Source organism: Pan paniscus, chromosome 7 (assembly GCF_029289425.2).
Source record: "Pan paniscus chromosome 7, NHGRI_mPanPan1-v2.0_pri, whole genome shotgun sequence".
Classification (NCBI taxonomy): Eukaryota; Metazoa; Chordata; class Mammalia; order Primates; family Hominidae; genus Pan; species Pan paniscus.
The window spans coordinates 121,410,463-121,428,765 of record NC_073256.2 but is presented as its reverse complement, the minus strand read 5'-3'; the positions used below and the strand labels follow the sequence as shown (position 1 = coordinate 121,428,765).

Genomic DNA, 18,303 nt, shown 5'->3' with positions numbered 1-18,303 from the left:
GGGCCACTCTTTCAAAGAGTATCTTCATAGCAATATATAGCTTTTGGGAACACTTAAAAATATTAAATATGGCAAATTTAAAAACTAAAGGTCATATGTTTAAATAAGCATTATCAAATCATCCATATTAATTTCCATGTATAAATACATTGTTGGACTTTTAAGTATTGATAATTATGCCAATTTATCATTATATAACTCACAGAAGGGTAGTTGACCTGTGGTGAACCATAATTTACACTGTTAAACTTAATAAATCACATTTTTCTGAGAAAATAAAGAGGAAAGAAGGTTGATTTTATAGAAAAAATACGTTGATCCTTAAATTATTGCTAAGAATAGATTAATCACATTCAAGCTGGGATAAAAAAAGTACAAGAAGCATGCAAGAGTACATTGAGTATAATAAATTCTATTTTGAGGGAAACTCCCTGAGAAATCATCCACTGATTAACTAGAAATCATGTCTGTATATGCCTTTGCTGCTCTTATTAAAAATAGACTCTCTTCTTTCAAGTTTTCTAGTATACTGAAAATATTCTTAGAAAGACAGTAGCTTAATAGGCACTGCTCTATAGATGCTTTCAAAGTGAGTTACTAAGAAGATTTCTTTAAATTTAGTAGGAATTATTTAAAACTATCAATGCAGAAGTCTTGAGAAATTCAGGGAGCAATGCCATGTAGAATGTGAACTGTACAGTTTTTTTAAAAACAACCTAGGCTAACAATTAGATTCCACACAGGGCTTCACAATTGTGTCACTGGAATTTCAGGAATACAGCTCAGGAGACAGCATATGCTTCATATGTCTGAGGCTTTGGATTTCATCACAGTTATGTCAAATTTGAAAAACTAAATTAGCCCAAGTAATACTTTCCATGACTTAGTGGCTATGTGGACCTGGATAGATTACATAACCTTTCTATATCTTAGCTCCCTTATTTGTTAAATGATTTTCTTCAGCAACTAGATCTAATGTTAAAACATATAGCTCAGTAGGAGGCTCTATAACTTGCATTTGTTATCAAAATAAAAAGTAAAGAATGTAAATATAAGCTAAATAGCCCTCATCAAAAAAGAGAGAAATGATGTTGAAAATTTTAATCTAAGGAATTAATTGAAAATTAATGTAACTTAATATATATATGTCTGAAGAAGATTCCTCTGTAACTTTCTCTTTGACATATCAGAGGAAGATGAACCTCAGATGATGGGGAGATAGGTGATCCAGCAAAGATAGTTCCACATCAAGAAATACTTTGTTGTGGTACAAAATAGGGTTGTATTTTGGAACCCCTTAAAAAGTTGTACTTAAGAGACTTGATTATATTTTGAGGTAAGCTGCCTGCATAATCCTGGCAATAGAAAACAGAATGATAAGTATTCTACATTCAGTAGGATTTGTCAGACATTATTAAAGGCCTTATAAAGATGTCAGATCATTTATTCTCAAAATGTCTCCATTTTCTTGAAGACATCATTCACCTCTGGCTTCTAGTTGAAACCCTAATTGAGGAAGTCAACTCAATTATCTAAAGGATAATTTTACAATAGTTCTTCACCTTAGAGCAGTAATTCTCAAACTTTAGTCTACATCAGAATCATCTGATAGACTTGTTAAAACACAGGGACCCGGCCGGGCGTGGTGGCTCATGCCTGTAATCCCAGCACTTTGGGAGGCCAAGGCGGGCAGATCACGAGGTCAGTAGATTGAGACCATCCTGGCTAACACAGTGAAACCCCATCTCTACTAAAATAATATAAAAAATTAGCTGGGCGTGGTGGCGCGTGCCTGTAGTCCCAGCTACTCAGGAGGCTGAGGCAGGAGAATCACTTGAACCCAGGAGGCGGAGGTTGCAGTGAGCTGATATGGTGCCACTGCACTCCAGCCTGGGTGACAGAGCAAGACTCTGTCTCAAAAACAAACAAACAAACAAACAAACAAACACCACAGGGACCCCAACTCCAGAGTTTTTATTCCATTGGTCTGAAGGGGCCCCAGACAATTGCATTTCTAAAAGTCTCCAAGTGATGCTGATGTTGCTGATCTACTGCCTTAGAGAATATCTAGGAAATTATAATGCTTAGTACAATTAATTTTTACCAATATTTATTTTTTCCCAACTTAAAATGATTGCTGTCAAAGATATAAAACTTTGAAGCCTTAAGCATTCATTTATTCATGAATCGAAGTAAAATCAAAATTAGAAAAGAAATCCCAGCTATGCCTATAATATTCCTTTGGTCCATCCAATAAATTTCTGTCAGGTTTCTATAACAAGAATCATTGCTATTGCTTCTAAGAAACTTGTCTTTATTGTATGAGCAATGTAAATCATATAACTGATCAAGTTTCCCTTTCTGCCTTTGCTGCTTGTTAAGAAGCTCAGTGTTGACATATAGCCCACATGTAATGGGTATGTGGGATCTTACACTTACTTGCTGCTTGTTAGGAAGCTCAGGGTTGACATTGCCCACATGTAGTGGGTATGTAGGATCTTAGACTATACATTTTTTTCACAGACTTTACTTCTGGAGTTACCTTGTTTTATCGTGACTTTATTTTCTCTTGATCTTTTCTTCACTGACAATATTATTGAGACTATTATAAGTATTTTTATAAATCATCTACATTCCTTCCTGAAGTATAGTAAAATATAAACCAACAAATTTATGTTTTCTGAAGACACATTTACAAAAAATTTAGTATCTTATTTTATCAGGACTTTATGCTTTGGCCTCTGGATTATACAAGGTGAACAGATGAGAGACTACAGCATAAAAAAACCACAAAAGGTCAGGTGTGTCTATTTAGTTCTAGGCAGAAATACAAAACAAACAAATGAAAAACACAGATATCATTTCTGATATCCAACTCAAATAGTTAGGAATGTTCTAAAATATTATAGCATTATAGAATTATTTTCTACAAAATTTACTATACCTGTTTGAAGTTATTCATATTTTCATTTTAGTGAAAAAGCTCTAGAAATTTAGAACCTACTGAGTAAAGCCAAGGCTATTTTAATTTGTCTTAAATTTACTTTTGTCTGGCTTTAGGCCTGTGACATTTCCAGTATATCAGAATTCTGTGATAAATAATTTTGTATGCACCATGTTGGTAATAATGTAATCTGGGGAAGAGACTGGTAGTTTAGAAGTAGATGCTGATGTTAAGAATCTCTGCCTTCTCTATGTTGTCTTATTGAAGAAGCTAGAAACTGGTACATATGTACATACCTGCTACATATGTATACCCAACATAGCCACTTATGCTTTACTTAATTAGTTCTTGAGGTTATGAAGGGATGTAATGTAATAGAAACTGCAGATTAAGTATGTAAGGATAAAACAGGCCTAACTTTCAAAAAATCCAAATTGCTTTTCTCTATTACACGGAGACCACAAATATTACAACTATAATGATTCAATTACTAAGTCATAACAGCATATAACAGCTACATGTTATGAGTAAATTTTGCTATTTTAATTCTTTTATTAAATCTTCAATAGCTATATCAGAACAAAGTATTTTCATGACTTTGACCACGAATAATATCAAGCAACTAAAAATGTCTTGAATATAAAAAGGTAATGGAGTACAAGAACAATGAAATAGGCCGGGCGCAGTGGCTCACGCTTGTAATCCCAGCACTTTGGGCTGAGGCAGGCGGATCGCCAGGTCAGGAGTTTGAGACCAGCCTGGCCAACAACAGTGAAACCTCGTCTCTCCTAAAAATACAAAAATTAGCTGGGCATGGTGGCGCATGTCTGTAGCCCCAGGTACTTGGCAGGCTGAGGCAGGAGAATCGCTTGAACCCGGGAGGCGGAGGTTGCAGTGAGCCAAGATTGCACCACTGCACTCCAGTCTGGGCAACAGAGTGAGACTCCATCTCAAAAAAAAAAAAAAAAAAAAAAAAAAGAACAATTAATTAATACTTTATTTCCTCCCTTGGTAGACCTCATACTTCAAGTTATTCCCAAACAGTAGTTAAAAAAGATTCATACCAAAAGACTTTTGAACCTCTAACAGCACTTCGTGAATATGTACAGAAGCTCTTTGCTTCATGATGGGGTTATGTCCCAATGAACCCACTGTAAGTTGAAAATGCATTTAATACATCTTCTGAACATCACAGCTTAGCTTAGCCTACCTCAAACATGTTTAGAACACTTAACATTTGCCTATAGTTGGGCAAAATCATCTAACTGAAAGCCTATTTTATAATAAAGTATGGAATAGCTCATGTAATTTATTGAATACTGAAAGTGAAAAACAGAATGGTTGTATTAGTACTTGATATATGGCTTCTACTGAATGTGTATTGCTTTTACACTACCCTAAAGTCAAAAACTTGTAAGTTGATCCACTATAAGGCAGGCACCATTTGTATTTTGTTCCAATAATTCAGTAATAAACCAGATTCCATTAAAATACTATAAAATGGGAAAAAATCTATATGAAAGAAAACCATAAGATCATTTAAGTTCTTAAACATTTTTGAGGGGCTATAGATTTTACAAAATGAAAAATTGTAAAAGATTTGTCCTTCAGATGTTTAATCTTCTGTATTTTATAATAGTTTTTTTAAGTAAGGCAAATTCTATTGCTAAGAGCTGTATACAAACACATAAATTTTAGCACTTAATAATATCATGGGGCCATGGCATTATATGTTTGTGTCTGACTAATCTGCATTTAGTAGTTTAAAAGAATCTAACTGTTTCATATGATTGATTATTTTACAACTTTTAAAAAGAAAAATGTCTTGCCTTCGAATGGTAATCTTGTTCCAGTCTGGGATCTGATCCGGCTACCTGTTTGTATTTGTTAATTTTCATTTGGCGATTTCTCTCCTCTATATCCATAGTACCTATCGAGTAGAAAAAAACCCATAAAATTAATGTTCAGTTCTTATTTCTGAGTCCGACTTACAGGATGTATAAACGAAGAAATGCTAGGCTGGTATATTACTTTCACTCAATGTAGCATGTACAAATTAAATGTCATATTATTTTAAAGATTTATTTAAAGTATACAATTTCATAAGTAAAAACATGATGTTAAATATGTAAAATAATTTCAATCTGAATAAAATATAAATAAGTTTAAAGAGAAGATAACAAATCTTCATTAGATAGAAAACAATTTCTGGTATGTGTATGTCCAGAATACATTTGACTGCACAGAAATTTGACAATAATAATATCATGTGAACTCTGACTTTTAATTCATCATGATTTATTTATAGGTATTAAAGTTATAAGTTGCTTTCAAATACAATTTTAGAACTGCATTTAGAAACTATTATCATAAAATTAGGCTATGCATTGAAGCAGTTTGCCCCAGTATATGTGTGAATCCAATTATCAGAAACTTTTGAATTTGAATTTTCTAGAACTAGGATCAACAAAGAGGTTCTTGTAATAATACTGCTGATAGCATACCATGCCAGTAAAGGCACAAAGTATGACTGAGATCAATTTTATAAAAAAAATTAGAATATAGAGTTAAGAAAGCGAGACGGTAAGCCTCTTTCAAAAAGACATTAATGCCCTCTACAACAGGTGCTACCTAAAAGACATCAGTTGTAAATATTCAGAAGGCCTTCAAAAATTTGGGTTAGAACAAGAACTAAATTCAGTTAGCAAATCCTAGAAAACATGAAAAAGCATTTTGGAAGTATATTTATGGGGCAGGCACAGTGGCTTATGCCTGTAATCCCAACACTTTGGGGGGCTGAAGCAGGAGGATTGCTTGAGACCAGGAGTTCGAGACCATCCTGGGCAACATAGCATGACCCCGTCTCCACAACAACAAAAACAAAAAATTAGCCAGGTGTGGTGACACATGCTTATAGTCCCAGCATCCTGGGAGGCTGAGGCTGGATTTGAGACCAGGAGTTGGGAGGCTGCAGTGAGCTATGATCACACCACTGCACTACAGGTTGGCCAATACAGTGAGATCCCATCTCAAAAAAAGTACATTTGTCATTTTTAAAGGAAAGTTATAGGAATATTCCATTTCTCAGAAATATATATAATTTAGAAATCTCGATCATATACTACAAATCTACATACTGGGAAAAATGAGCTTAGTGAACTCAACTGGATATCCATAATAAAATGTCAGTAAATTCACACAGTGTGTTTAGGTAGGAATGTCAACATACACACACACACCCCTTGCTTAATTAAGATCATGACTTTAAAACCGCGGTAAAGACAACTAGACGTAAGCGTGCCTATTAAAAAATAGGTATTTTAATACTTACCTGATTTTTAAAATGGATTAAAGGAAAAGGGGATTAAAAAGATACCAGTATAACTAGAAGTTATGGTATCCCCTCCTGAGCCAATATTTTTAAATTTTTAATGTTTTAATTTTTTAGTATTATTCTCTGCCCTGCAAAAATCTCATTGCATATTAGATAGTTCTTGTTAGTAACAAATTTTAAAGGAAAATCGTTTAATGAAAATAATATGAAAAGGGAAGAAAATGTTTCAAAAAGAAAATCTTAGATAAATATACAAAAAACCTATACTATATTACCTCTAAATACCAGAAAATTTAAATCAACTATTCAATAAAGTGAGACAATTTCTTCCTTATAATAGTCACATGTTAATAATGATTTGACTAACTGACTCTGAGTCAAATTTGAAAGTGAGGAATATTAATGCTAGGTTAATATAATTTGAATGACATATAAAACCAGGTGAGGGCCTCCATGATGTAAATGTGAAATATAGTCAAGTACAAATACCTATTAGTCTATTAAAATACAACTTTGGAATTCTTTGTACTTCAAAAGATATTTTCAGGTAAACATGTCTTTTCCAAAGGCAAGCCAATAAAAAAATGAGCCCAACATTACAAAATGATGGGTCCTAAAAGAATATTAGCTATAAGGTGTGTTTGGAAAGTTTCTCAAAAAGTTCCATCTTGATATAATATAAATAGCACCAATAGACAAGTTTAAACACACACACACATATATAGATATAAATATGTAGTGATAAATATATACGTAGAAGCAGGGATATACATTTTGCAATATTTAGACTATTTTCTGGATGGCAACATCCTAGGAAAGCTATATTAAAATTCTTTCTGATTACTAGGTAGTAATGTGAATAACACTGGCAGTAGTTGGCAAACTTTTTCTGTAAAGGGCCCAATAACAAATATTGCAGACTTTGTGAGCCACATGGAAACTGTTACTCTGCCACAACTCTGCCACCATAGCATGGAAGCAACTGCAGACAATGCATACATAATAAGTGTGGCTTTATTCCAATAAAACTTTGTTTACAAAACAGGCAGTGAGTCAGATTTGCTCTCTGGCATATTGGTTTAACAGTGCTTGCAAAAGTGTCTTTCTCTTTAGAAATGGTTTAAAAATTAGGTAGAATCAGATTTATGCAATATAACTTTTACTTAACAGACCACTGGCAGATCTAAGGAGAATATTAATCTGTATTTGCTGGATAAACAAAGCAAGATGCAAATAGAGCTTTCTAACCATTTAAATATGTCATCAATTAAATTACAATCTCAAACAAATCTCTCATCTCCAGACCCCAATCATCATCTATAGACAGTTCCCAAATTGGAAAATTCTTTATTAGAGTCTTAACCAATGAAATCTCAAACGACTATTTTAGTCAGCAAACTTGAGTAAATATCCTTTTACCTTATAACTTCAAATCCTCCTAGAAGAATAACCCTTGGGACAAACAGTAACCAAACAGGTCTCCCTACCCAAAAATTATTTGGTTCATATGAAGTCTTCTGTTCCTTTTCTATATTTGTAGAAACTATTCCTAAAAACACTCCATGTAGAATAATAACCTTAGAGAGAAAAGTCTCCTATAGATAAAGTGATCCAGCGTAGAGGATTCTTCACCAGCAAGGTGATTTTTCTTTGCTGGTCCTTTCCTCTATCTAAGAAAAATAATCCAGTAATAATATTTTTATTTCAACAAAACTTAGTCTTTTTTTTCTTCCTTGGAATGAAAAGCAATTTAGAGAAATCAATAAAATAGAAGGGCTGTTCACTAGTTGAGGAAAGGATCACATAATTCCTAAACTTTGTTTCAGCTCTGATATCCTATATACACTCTATAAAAGGAAAATAAATGAAAGTGATAAATTGAATGAATTTTGTTCAATTTCCTCTCTCTTTCTCTCAGATTGACAGTAAAAATCTGTATATACAAGGCCCTCAAAAACCTGCAATAAAGAATAAACACTTGACCACAGAACACTTACCTTTTTTCTCCATCTGTTTATATCTTGCTGAAATAATTTCAAATTTCCAAAATAAAAATTTTGAAAAATGACGGTTTACAGGTTTAGAGAGTAAGTTTATCTAGGAATCTCTAAGATTAATTTTCTTATATGTGATGAACTATGTTTATTTCAGAAGACTTCTTAGTGGTTTGATATGGTTTTATAATTCAAGTATGCTTAAAAAATTAGGGTCATTATATCTTAGAAATCAAATCAAATATCAAAACATTTTCAAATTGTAAAAAAATTTGATTGAGATGGTAATGAGACAAGCCAATTTCTTTGACAAATACATTTACAATGACAGTTTTTACATGTTTGTAAATATATATTAATGTGATAATCTGTTAATGTATAATGTATTAAACTAATATTCAAGTTATCTCAAATTCTTTTTTGTATAAGTAAATTATTAACTAAATAGAGAAAATATAATTTGTTTCATAAATATCTTGTTTCATAAATGCTAGAGTTGTTTTAAATTATGGTGGAAATGGCCCTCTGTTTTTTGATATGTATATATACAAATACTCCTAAATTCCATAAATGTTAGCATTCCTACTAAATAAATGACATTTTAAACAAAACTTTTCTTCTTTTCCCTTAATTTATAATAATCCCCTTCCTTAAATTACACAAGACCTTTATTCTACTTTAGAAATTTTAAGGCAGAGCACAAAAAAAGACAGCATATGTGGATGTTCAGGAATTAATAAATAGCTCAAAATATTCATTTTTTTAAATTGGAAATTTCTGGCCCATTTCAGCCACTGATGAAAAAAAATCCAATATTTTGTTGCTCTTGATTTAACTTATTTCCTTAAATCATATCACATATTCTGCAGCTATTTATTTTGGTGTAAGTCTTTAAAGAGATTTACTTCTTCTTAAATAAAAAATTAATTCTATAGTTACTTTGAACTTTAAAAAGCCTATTTAGTGTGCCCAGAAAGTTAAAGTTATATTGATAAAGCTGCTATGGCATCCAATATAAAAAAAGTTAACTTCTAGATGAATTTTTTTAACCAAAGATATAGTTGAATATGGTCACAATAGCTGGCAGCCAGCTAGTGGTTGTTTAGGTTTTACTACACGCATGTACTACAAAGATCATCGATATACCTTCAGTGATTTCTGTAGTATGCAAACAGTAATCGTTTTAAGTTTGCTTTTCCAAACACACACACACTCCCGACACAAAGACAGAGAGAGAGACTGAAAGAGCATGAGCATGCCCCTGGAGTCCTAGAGCAATTTCATAACCCAAACTTCTTTGAAGTAGGGGCACAGGTTTAGCAGTGACACAATCCACAAGGAAGCTGAACAGCGACCAGAATATGGCAGTATTGTTGACTCAGTCATCCATCTTGTAGTCTTAAACAAAATGCTCAAATCTGAGGATCTTACAAGGGAAAACTCTTAAGCCCAATATGCAAACTCAAGAAAGAACCCCAAACTTCAGGAGAAAATTAGAAATTTGCAATTATAGACATCTTGGAAGTCAGAAATTGCATTGATTAGTACTTCAAATTCTTGTGGGTAATTTAATTACTTAAAAACATTCCCTCTATTCCTTACCCCATCTCTTCTATTTTTATATAAATATTCAACCTCAGGTTAAAAAAATCTTTCCTTTAATTGAGCTAAAGAATTGCACTAACTAGCTGTTTCATGAAGGTTTCTGATAAACAGTCATATGTGGAGTTGTTTTTGATTATTGTATGTCTTTACAAAACTAAGGACTGCCTTGAAATAATTTGAGGTTAGAAAACAATTTTTATTGTTTATATTTTTTAACATAACAACATATCAAGAACTTGTGGGATGATCATTAAACATTTGCACTTTATAATTAAACTTATTCTAAATAGTATTCTTTTAATAAGTACAAATTATATTTGTTTTTCAGTTACATTTAAGAATTAAAGGTATTGGTGTAAATATTAAGTTGTAATCAGTAGTGAAGGATTCCCAAATGAAAAATGTTTTCTGTTGAAATTATCCAAATAATTGATAACAAAATATAAAAAGTATAGTTTTAATAAATCTAACTGATTTTTTAAAAGTAGAGTGATAAATGTAATCTGAACATAAATCAAAATATTATCTGAGGCTTTTCTTCTAATTGAAGCTAAAGAAGTATATTACTTATATAGAAGAGACATATTTTAAAAAATTTTAAAGTTAATTAATTTAAACCATTGAGAAAAAGTAATTTTGATAACTATCTTATTACATTTTATTAACTTTTAAGAAAATACAAACAATGTGGAATAGACACAAAAGAAGATAAAGAAAATAATGAGAATGACAGAAATAACATATTTAAAATGAACAAAACTAAAAAAGCCAAATTGTGGACTCTCAATGTTAAATTCACCATTTAAGTATGTATCAAATGAAGTGCAGTGAATAAAAAGGTATCATCAGTGTATACAGCTATTGGCTCACCTAAAGGTGGCAATTACAGATGAGAAAACATGGCTACATATATTTATTTTCTAGATTCAATGAGATATACTATAAAAAGAACAATTTCTTTCAACAGAGAACTAAGTATAGAAATTGCTAATATGTCTCATGAGATAAGAATGTGTAATATTTTCTCATAACTGTATTTTAAAAGGTAGTGCCACTCAAGAAGAAAATAAAGTACTTAATTTTAATGAATTTTTTTTAATTTTTTTGAGATGGAGTTTTGCTCTGTTGCCAGGCTGGCTGGAGTGAAGTGGTGCAATCTCGGCTCACCGCAAACTCTGCCTCCTGGGTTGAAGCAATTCTCCTGCCTCAGCCTACCGAGTAGCTGGGATTACAGACTTGCACCACCACGCCCAGCTAATTGTTGTATTTTTTGTAGAGACAGGGGTTCACCATGTTGGCCAGGATGGTCTCGATCTCTTGACCTCATGATCTGCCCGCCTCGGCCTCCCAAAGTGCTGAGATTACAAGCGAGAGCCACTGCGCCTGACCAATTTTAATGAATATTTTAATTGTTCTTTCAATATCTAAAAATTGTGAAAAAATTACTTCAAAATATAACTTATTGGCATTGTATATGAAAAAAACTTAAAAATGACCATATTTTTGATCATTTTGATCAAATTTTTGACCACATTTGAACATATTTAGATCATTTGATTTTTGACCCTGAAATTTCACCTCCCAGGAGCTTTCCTAAAGAAATGTCAACGTGCAAAGATGTGTACACAAGTATATTAATCATACCATTGTTTGATAATTGTAAAGACCTTGGGAAAAAAATTCCTAAAGGTGCAAAACAGGTAATTATCTAATTGCATAATGGTATATCTATAGAATACAACACATCCATAAAAAATGATGCGGATGTTGTACATGTGTGTTCATATACTATAAATATATTGCAATTAGTAATTATAAAACAGATTAAACAGTAAAAATAGTAGCATAGCTTAGAACAATTTTAAATATAAATATATATTTATAAAAATATATATACATATAAACTATAAATAAGACAGAGAACAAAAAAGATTTGAAGACTGATACACCAGAATGTTAGCAGCTATTACTGGGTATTGAAAGTATGTATAAATGCTATTTGATTTCTTATTTGGGTTAATACATGATTTATAAATTTTACACAACTGTATGTTACTTTTATAAGAAGAAAAGTGTAATTAAAAAATACAAGATACACGACTTGCTTTATGAATCTGGGGTTGCAATCCTAATCTCCTATAAAACAGACTTTAAACCAACAAAGATCAAAAGAGACAAAGAAAGCCATTACATAATGGTAAAGGGATCAATTCAACAAGAAGAGCTAACTATCCTACATATATGTGTACCCAATACAGGAGCACCCAGATTCATAAAGCAAGTCCTGAGTGACCTACAAAGAGACTTAGACTCCCACACAATAATAACGGGAGACTTTAAACACCCTATTGTCAACATTAGACAGATCAACGAGACAGAAAGTTAACAAGGATATCCAGGAATTGAACTCAGCTCTGCACCAAGTGGACCTAATAGACATCTACAGAACTCTCCACACCAAATCAACGGAATATACATTTTTTTCAGCATCACACTGCACCTATTCCAAAATTGACCACATAGTTGGAAGTAAAGCTCTCCTCAGCAAATGTAAAAGAACAGAAATTATAACAAACTGTCTCTCAGACCCCAGTGCAATCAAACTAGAACTCAGGATTAAGAAACTCACTCAAAACCGCTCAACTACATGGAAACTGAACAACCTGCTCCTTAATGACTACTGGGTACATAACGAAATGAAGGCAGAAATAAAGATGTTCTTTGAAACCAGCGAGAACAAAGACACAACATACCACAATCTCTGGGACACATTCAAAGCAGTGTGTAGAGGGAAATTTATAGCATTAAATGCCCACAAGAGAAAGGAGGAAAGATCCAAAACTGACATCCTAACATCACAATTAAAAGAACTAGAAAAGCAAGAGCATACACATTCAAAAGCTAGCAGAAGGCAAGAAATAACTAAAATCAGAGCAGAACTGAAGGAAATAGAGACACAAAAAACCCTTCAAAAAATTAATGAATCCAGGAGCTGGTTTTTTGAAAGGATCAACAAAATTGATAGACTGCTAGCAAGACTAATAAAGAAGAAAAGAGAGAAGAATCAAATAGATGCAATAAAAATGATAAAGGGGATATCACCACCGATCCCACAGAAATACAAACTACCATCAGAGAATACTACAAACAACTCTATGCAAATAAACTAGAAAATCTAGAAGAAATGGATAAATTCCTCGACACATACACTCTCCCAAGACTAAACCAGGAAGAAGTTGAATCTCTGAATAGACCAATAACAGGCTCTGAAATTGTGGCAATAATCAATAGCTTACCAACCAAAAAGAGTCCAGGACCAGATGGATTCACAGCCGAATTCTACCAGAGGTACAAGGAGGAACTGCTACCATTCCTTCTGAAACTATTCCAATCAATAGAAAAAGAGGGAATCCTCCCTAACTCATTTTATGAGGCCAGCATCATCCTGATACCAAAGCTGGGCAGAGACACAACCAAAAAAGATAATTTTAGACCAATATCCTTGATGAACATTGATGCAAAAATCCTCAATAAAATGCTGGCAAAACGAATCCAGCAGCACATCAAAAAGCTTATCCACCATGATCAAGTGGGATTCATCCCTGGGATGCAAGGCTGGTTCAATATACGCAAATCAATAAATGTAAGCCAGCATATAAACAGAACCAAAGACAAAAACCACATGATTATTTCAATAGATGCAGAAAAGGCCTTTGACAAAATTCAACAACGTTTCATGCTAAAAACTCTCAATAAATTAGGTATTGATGGGATGTATCTCAAAATAAGAAGAGCTAGCTATGACAAACCCACAGCCAATATCATACTGAATGGGCAAAAACTGGAAGCATTCCCTTTGAAAACTGGCACAAGACAGGGATGCCCTCTCTCACCACTCCTATTCAACATAGTGTTGGAAGTTCTGGCCAGGGCAATTAGGCAGGAGAAGGAAATAAAGGGTATTCAATTAGGAAAAGAGGAAGTCAAATTGTCCCTGTTTGCAGATGATATGATTGTATATCTAGAAAACCCTATTGTCTCAGCCCAAAATCTCCTTAAGCTGGTAAGCAACTTCAGCAAAGTCTCAGGATACAAAATCAATGTACAAAAATCACAAGCATTCTTACACACCAATAACAGACAAACAGAGAGCCAAATCATGAGTGAACTCCCATTCACAATTGCTTCAAAGAGAATAAAATACCTAGGAATCCAACTTACAAGAGATGTGAAGGACCTCTTCAAGGAGAACTACAAACCACTGCTCAATGAAATAAAAGAGGATACAAACAAATGGAAGAACATTCCATGCTCATGGGTAGGAAGAATCAATATCGTGAAAATGGCCATACTGCCCAAGGTAATTTATAGATTCAATGCCATCCCCATCAAGCTACCAATGACTTTCTTCACAGAATTGGAAAAAACTACTTTAAAGTTCATATGGAACCAAAAAAGAGCCCACATCATCAAGTCAATCCTAAGCCAAAAGAACAAAGCTGGAGGCATCACGCTACCTGACTTCAAACTATACTACAAGTCTACAGTAACCAAAACAGCATGGTACTGATACCAAAACAGAGATATAGACCAATGCAACAGAACAGAGCCCTCAGAAATAACACCGCATATCTACAAATATCTGATCTTTGGCAAACCTGAGAAAAACAAGCAATGGGGAAAGGATTCCCTATTTAATAAATGGTGCTGGGAAAATTGGCTAGCCATACGTAGAAAGCTGAAACTGGATCCCTTCCTTACGCCTTATACAAAAATTAATTCAAGATGGATTAAAGACTTAAATGTTAGACCTAAAACCATAAAAACCTTAGAAGAAAACCTAGGCGTTACCATTCAGGACACAGGCATGGGCAAGGACTTCATATCTAAAACACCAAAAGCAATGGCAACAAAAGACAAAATTGACAAATGGGATCTAATTAAACTAAAGAGCTTCTGCACAGCAAAAGAAACTACCATCAGAGTGAACAGGCAACCTACAAAATGGGAGCAAATTTTTGCAACCTACTCATCTGACAAAGGCTAATATCCAGAATCTACAATGAACTCAAACAAATTTACAAGAAAAAAACAAACAACCCCATCAAAAAGTGGGCAAAGGATATGAACAGACACTTCTCAAAAGAAGACATTTATGCAGCCAAAAGACACATGAAAAAATGCTCATCATCACTGGCCATCAGAGAAATGCAAATCAAAACCACAATGAGATACCATCTCACCCCAGTTAGAATGGCAATCATTAAAAAGTCAGGAAACAACAGGTGCTGGAGAGGATGTGGAGAAACAGGAACACTTTTACACTGTTGGTGGGACTGTAAACTAGTTCAACCATTGTGGAAGTCAGTGTGGCGATTCCTCAGGGATCTAGAACTAGAAATACCATTTGACCCAGCCATCCCATTACTGGGTATATACCCAAAGGACTATAAATCATGCTGCTATAAAGACACATGCACACCTATGTTTATTGCGGCACCATTCACAATAGCAAAGATGTGGAACCAACCCAAATGTCCAACAACGATAGACTGGATTTAAAAAATGTGGTACATATACACCATGGAATACTATGCAGCCAGAAAAAATGATGAGTTCATGTCCTTTGTAGGGACATGGATGAAATTGGAAATCATCATTCTCAGTAAACTATCACAAGGACAAAAAACCAAACACCGTATGTTCTCACTCATAGGTGGGAATTGAACAATGAGAACACATGGACACAGGAAGGGGAACATCACACTCTGGGGACTGTTGTGGGGTGGGGGGAGGGGGAAGGGATAGCATTAGGAGATATACCTAATGCTAAATGACGAGTTAATGGGTGCAGCACACCAGCATGGCACATGTATACATATGTAACTAACCTGCACATTGTGCACATGTACCCTAAAACTTAAAGTATAATAATAATAAAATAAAATAAAATAAAAGAAGAAACTGATATCTAAACTATTTTGGATATAAGTTGATTAGGAGGGATCTAGTAATCTATGAAAATAGCATGTGTTTGTTTTGTTTTTGATCTCTAAATTCAGTGAACAGACTAACTGAAATTTTATTATTCAGAGGACCTAGATTTTAGCATTATTTTAGGTTTTGATATTAAAAATCAGGATATAGCCATGTGAGATGGCTCACGCCTGTAATCACAGCACTTTGAGAGGCTGAGGCGGGAGGACTGCTTGAGCCCAGGAGTTTGCAACCAGCCTAGGCAACAAAGTGAGAACCTCTTCTCAACAAAAAATAAAAAATTTAGCTGGGGGCGGTAGCATGTGCCTGTGGTCCCATATGCATGGGAAGCTGAGGAAGGAGGATTGCTTGAGCCCAAGAGGTCGAAGCTGCAGTGAGCCATGTTTGCACCACTGCACTCCAGCCTAAGTGACAGAGTGAGACCTTGTCTCAAAAGAAAAAAAAAAAAAAAAAGAAAAAGAAAAAGAAAAAAGGATGTACTTGGTCCATAGGGGAAGATTAGGGTTTTATGCCGCAGAGTACAGTGGAAGTAACCACCACAGAGTTGACGGGACCTTGAAACTGCTCAGATTTGGGGAATGGGTGTATTTAGGATACTTAGGATTAAATAAAAACTTTTTTTTCTTTTTGAGACAGGGTGTTGCTCTGTCAGCCAGGCTGGAATGCAGTGGCTCAATCATAGCTCATTATAGAGTTTTTACCTCTCAGGCTTAAGTGATCCTCCTGCCTCAGCCTTGCAAGTAGCTGAGACCACAGGCGTGCATACCACGCTCAGCTGTTTTTATTTTTTATTTTTAGTAGAAACGAGGTATCACTATGTTTCCCCGGCTGGTCTCAAATTCCTGGGCTCAAGCAATCCTCCCACCTTAGTTTCCCAAAGTGTTGGGATTACAGGCATGAGCCACTGTGCCCAGCTAAAGAAAACCTTAAAAAACAGCACTGGTTGAAAAGATACAAAGAGATAAGACTTGGGTTTTAGTCCTGGCTTCATGAGTCCTGTACCTACAAACATGTCACTTCCTGAGCATAAAATTCTTCATCTATAAAACGAATAGTTTTGTACCAGATACTCTTTATAATTCCATCTGCTACAAAACTCCTTTTTTTTTTTTTTAAGATGGAGTCTCACTCTGTCACCCAGGCTGGGGTGCAATGGCGTGATCTCGGCTCACTGCAACCTCTGCCTCCTGGGTTCAAGCGATTCTCCTGCCTCAGCCTCCTGAGTAAGTGGGACTACAGACACGAGCCACCATGCCTGGCTAATTTTTTGTATTTTTAGTAGAGTCAGCGTTTTACCATGTTAGCCAGGATGGTCTCGATCTCCTGACCTCATGATCTGCCCACCTTGGCCTCCCAAGGTGCTGGGATTATAGGCATGAGCCACCACGCCTGGCCGGTTAGTTGACTTTGAAGTCAAATGATGTTTAAGTATTTTCTGTTTTATATTATCATATTTATTTCATTAATATAATGTAAAGTGCTCTTAGAAATTTTTAATATGTGTCCTGGTACTGCATTCATTACATTTCCCTTTACAAAATGTTCGTATGTGTGCAGAGGCAGAGAAGAAAATGGAATAAAGGAAGAAGTGAGGGAAAGACAGAGATAAAGAAAGAGGAAGAGAGGAAGAAAGAGATGATTAGCCAGAGCCTAGGAGAGACAGACAGGACAAACGAGACACTGACTATATTGAGAAATTCATTAAACTAGGAACTTTGTGCAGGAAAAAGAGTCCCAGACTGCTCTTATGTAGAAGGATCTTTTAGGCTAAAGTGCAAATGCTTCACTATATACATTTCTTTTTTCATAATATACAGTGACAGGTATAGAAGAAAATGTTACTAACCTTCTAGTAACTTAGTTAATTTGTTAGTCACAATTCCTTATCTTTGAAAAAACAAGATATATTTTGAGGGTAAACTAAATTTTAAAATGAAAATTCCCTCAGAGAAGAAATATAATGGTTATTGAAATTGCTTCTAAGAAAAGGTACAATAATTGTTTATAAAAGATACAAATATCAGTCAAATTCATTGTGTTAATTGACTATTCCCCATTTGTGTTATGGACTTTAGAACATTCTACCTTTTACATGATTGCTAAATACCCACATTAAAGGAGATATTATTAACAGAGTAGCATGTATTATCACCCTGTACATACATCTTATCCTCAACTTTTTATGTTGTCATATGACATAATTATCAAATACCACTGTATTCCACATCTGGGATCTAAATTTATGAACTAAATAAAATTTGTGAACTAAATTTAAATTATATTAACTATGGCATTAAAATGATGATATAGAATATTTTTGAGAGTATTAAAAGTATCTTTTACCCACCATGTCAGGCAGACAAAGAGGCACACAAAAAATGAGAAAAAATTCACAATAGAATCCTATGATAATATGTATATTCTTAAAA

At 34.1% G+C, this 18,303-nt stretch overlaps 1 protein-coding gene across 49 annotated transcripts in view; it reads right to left on the bottom strand.

Moving 5' to 3' along the window:
- The window catches only part of RIMS2 (regulating synaptic membrane exocytosis 2), a 743,118-nt gene that overhangs the window by 181,042 nt on the left and 543,773 nt on the right, over positions 1-18,303 (bottom strand). For 28 of the 49 annotated variants that reach the window (XM_034966469.3, XM_055116819.2, XM_055116823.2 and 25 more), the window contains one exon: positions 4,774-4,874. The exons of the other annotated variants lie outside the window; for them this stretch is intronic. In XM_034966469.3, coding sequence (XP_034822360.2) covers positions 4,774-4,874 — 101 coding nt within the window. The remainder of the gene's footprint in view (positions 1-4,773; positions 4,875-18,303) is intronic. 49 annotated transcript variants of the gene reach the window in all.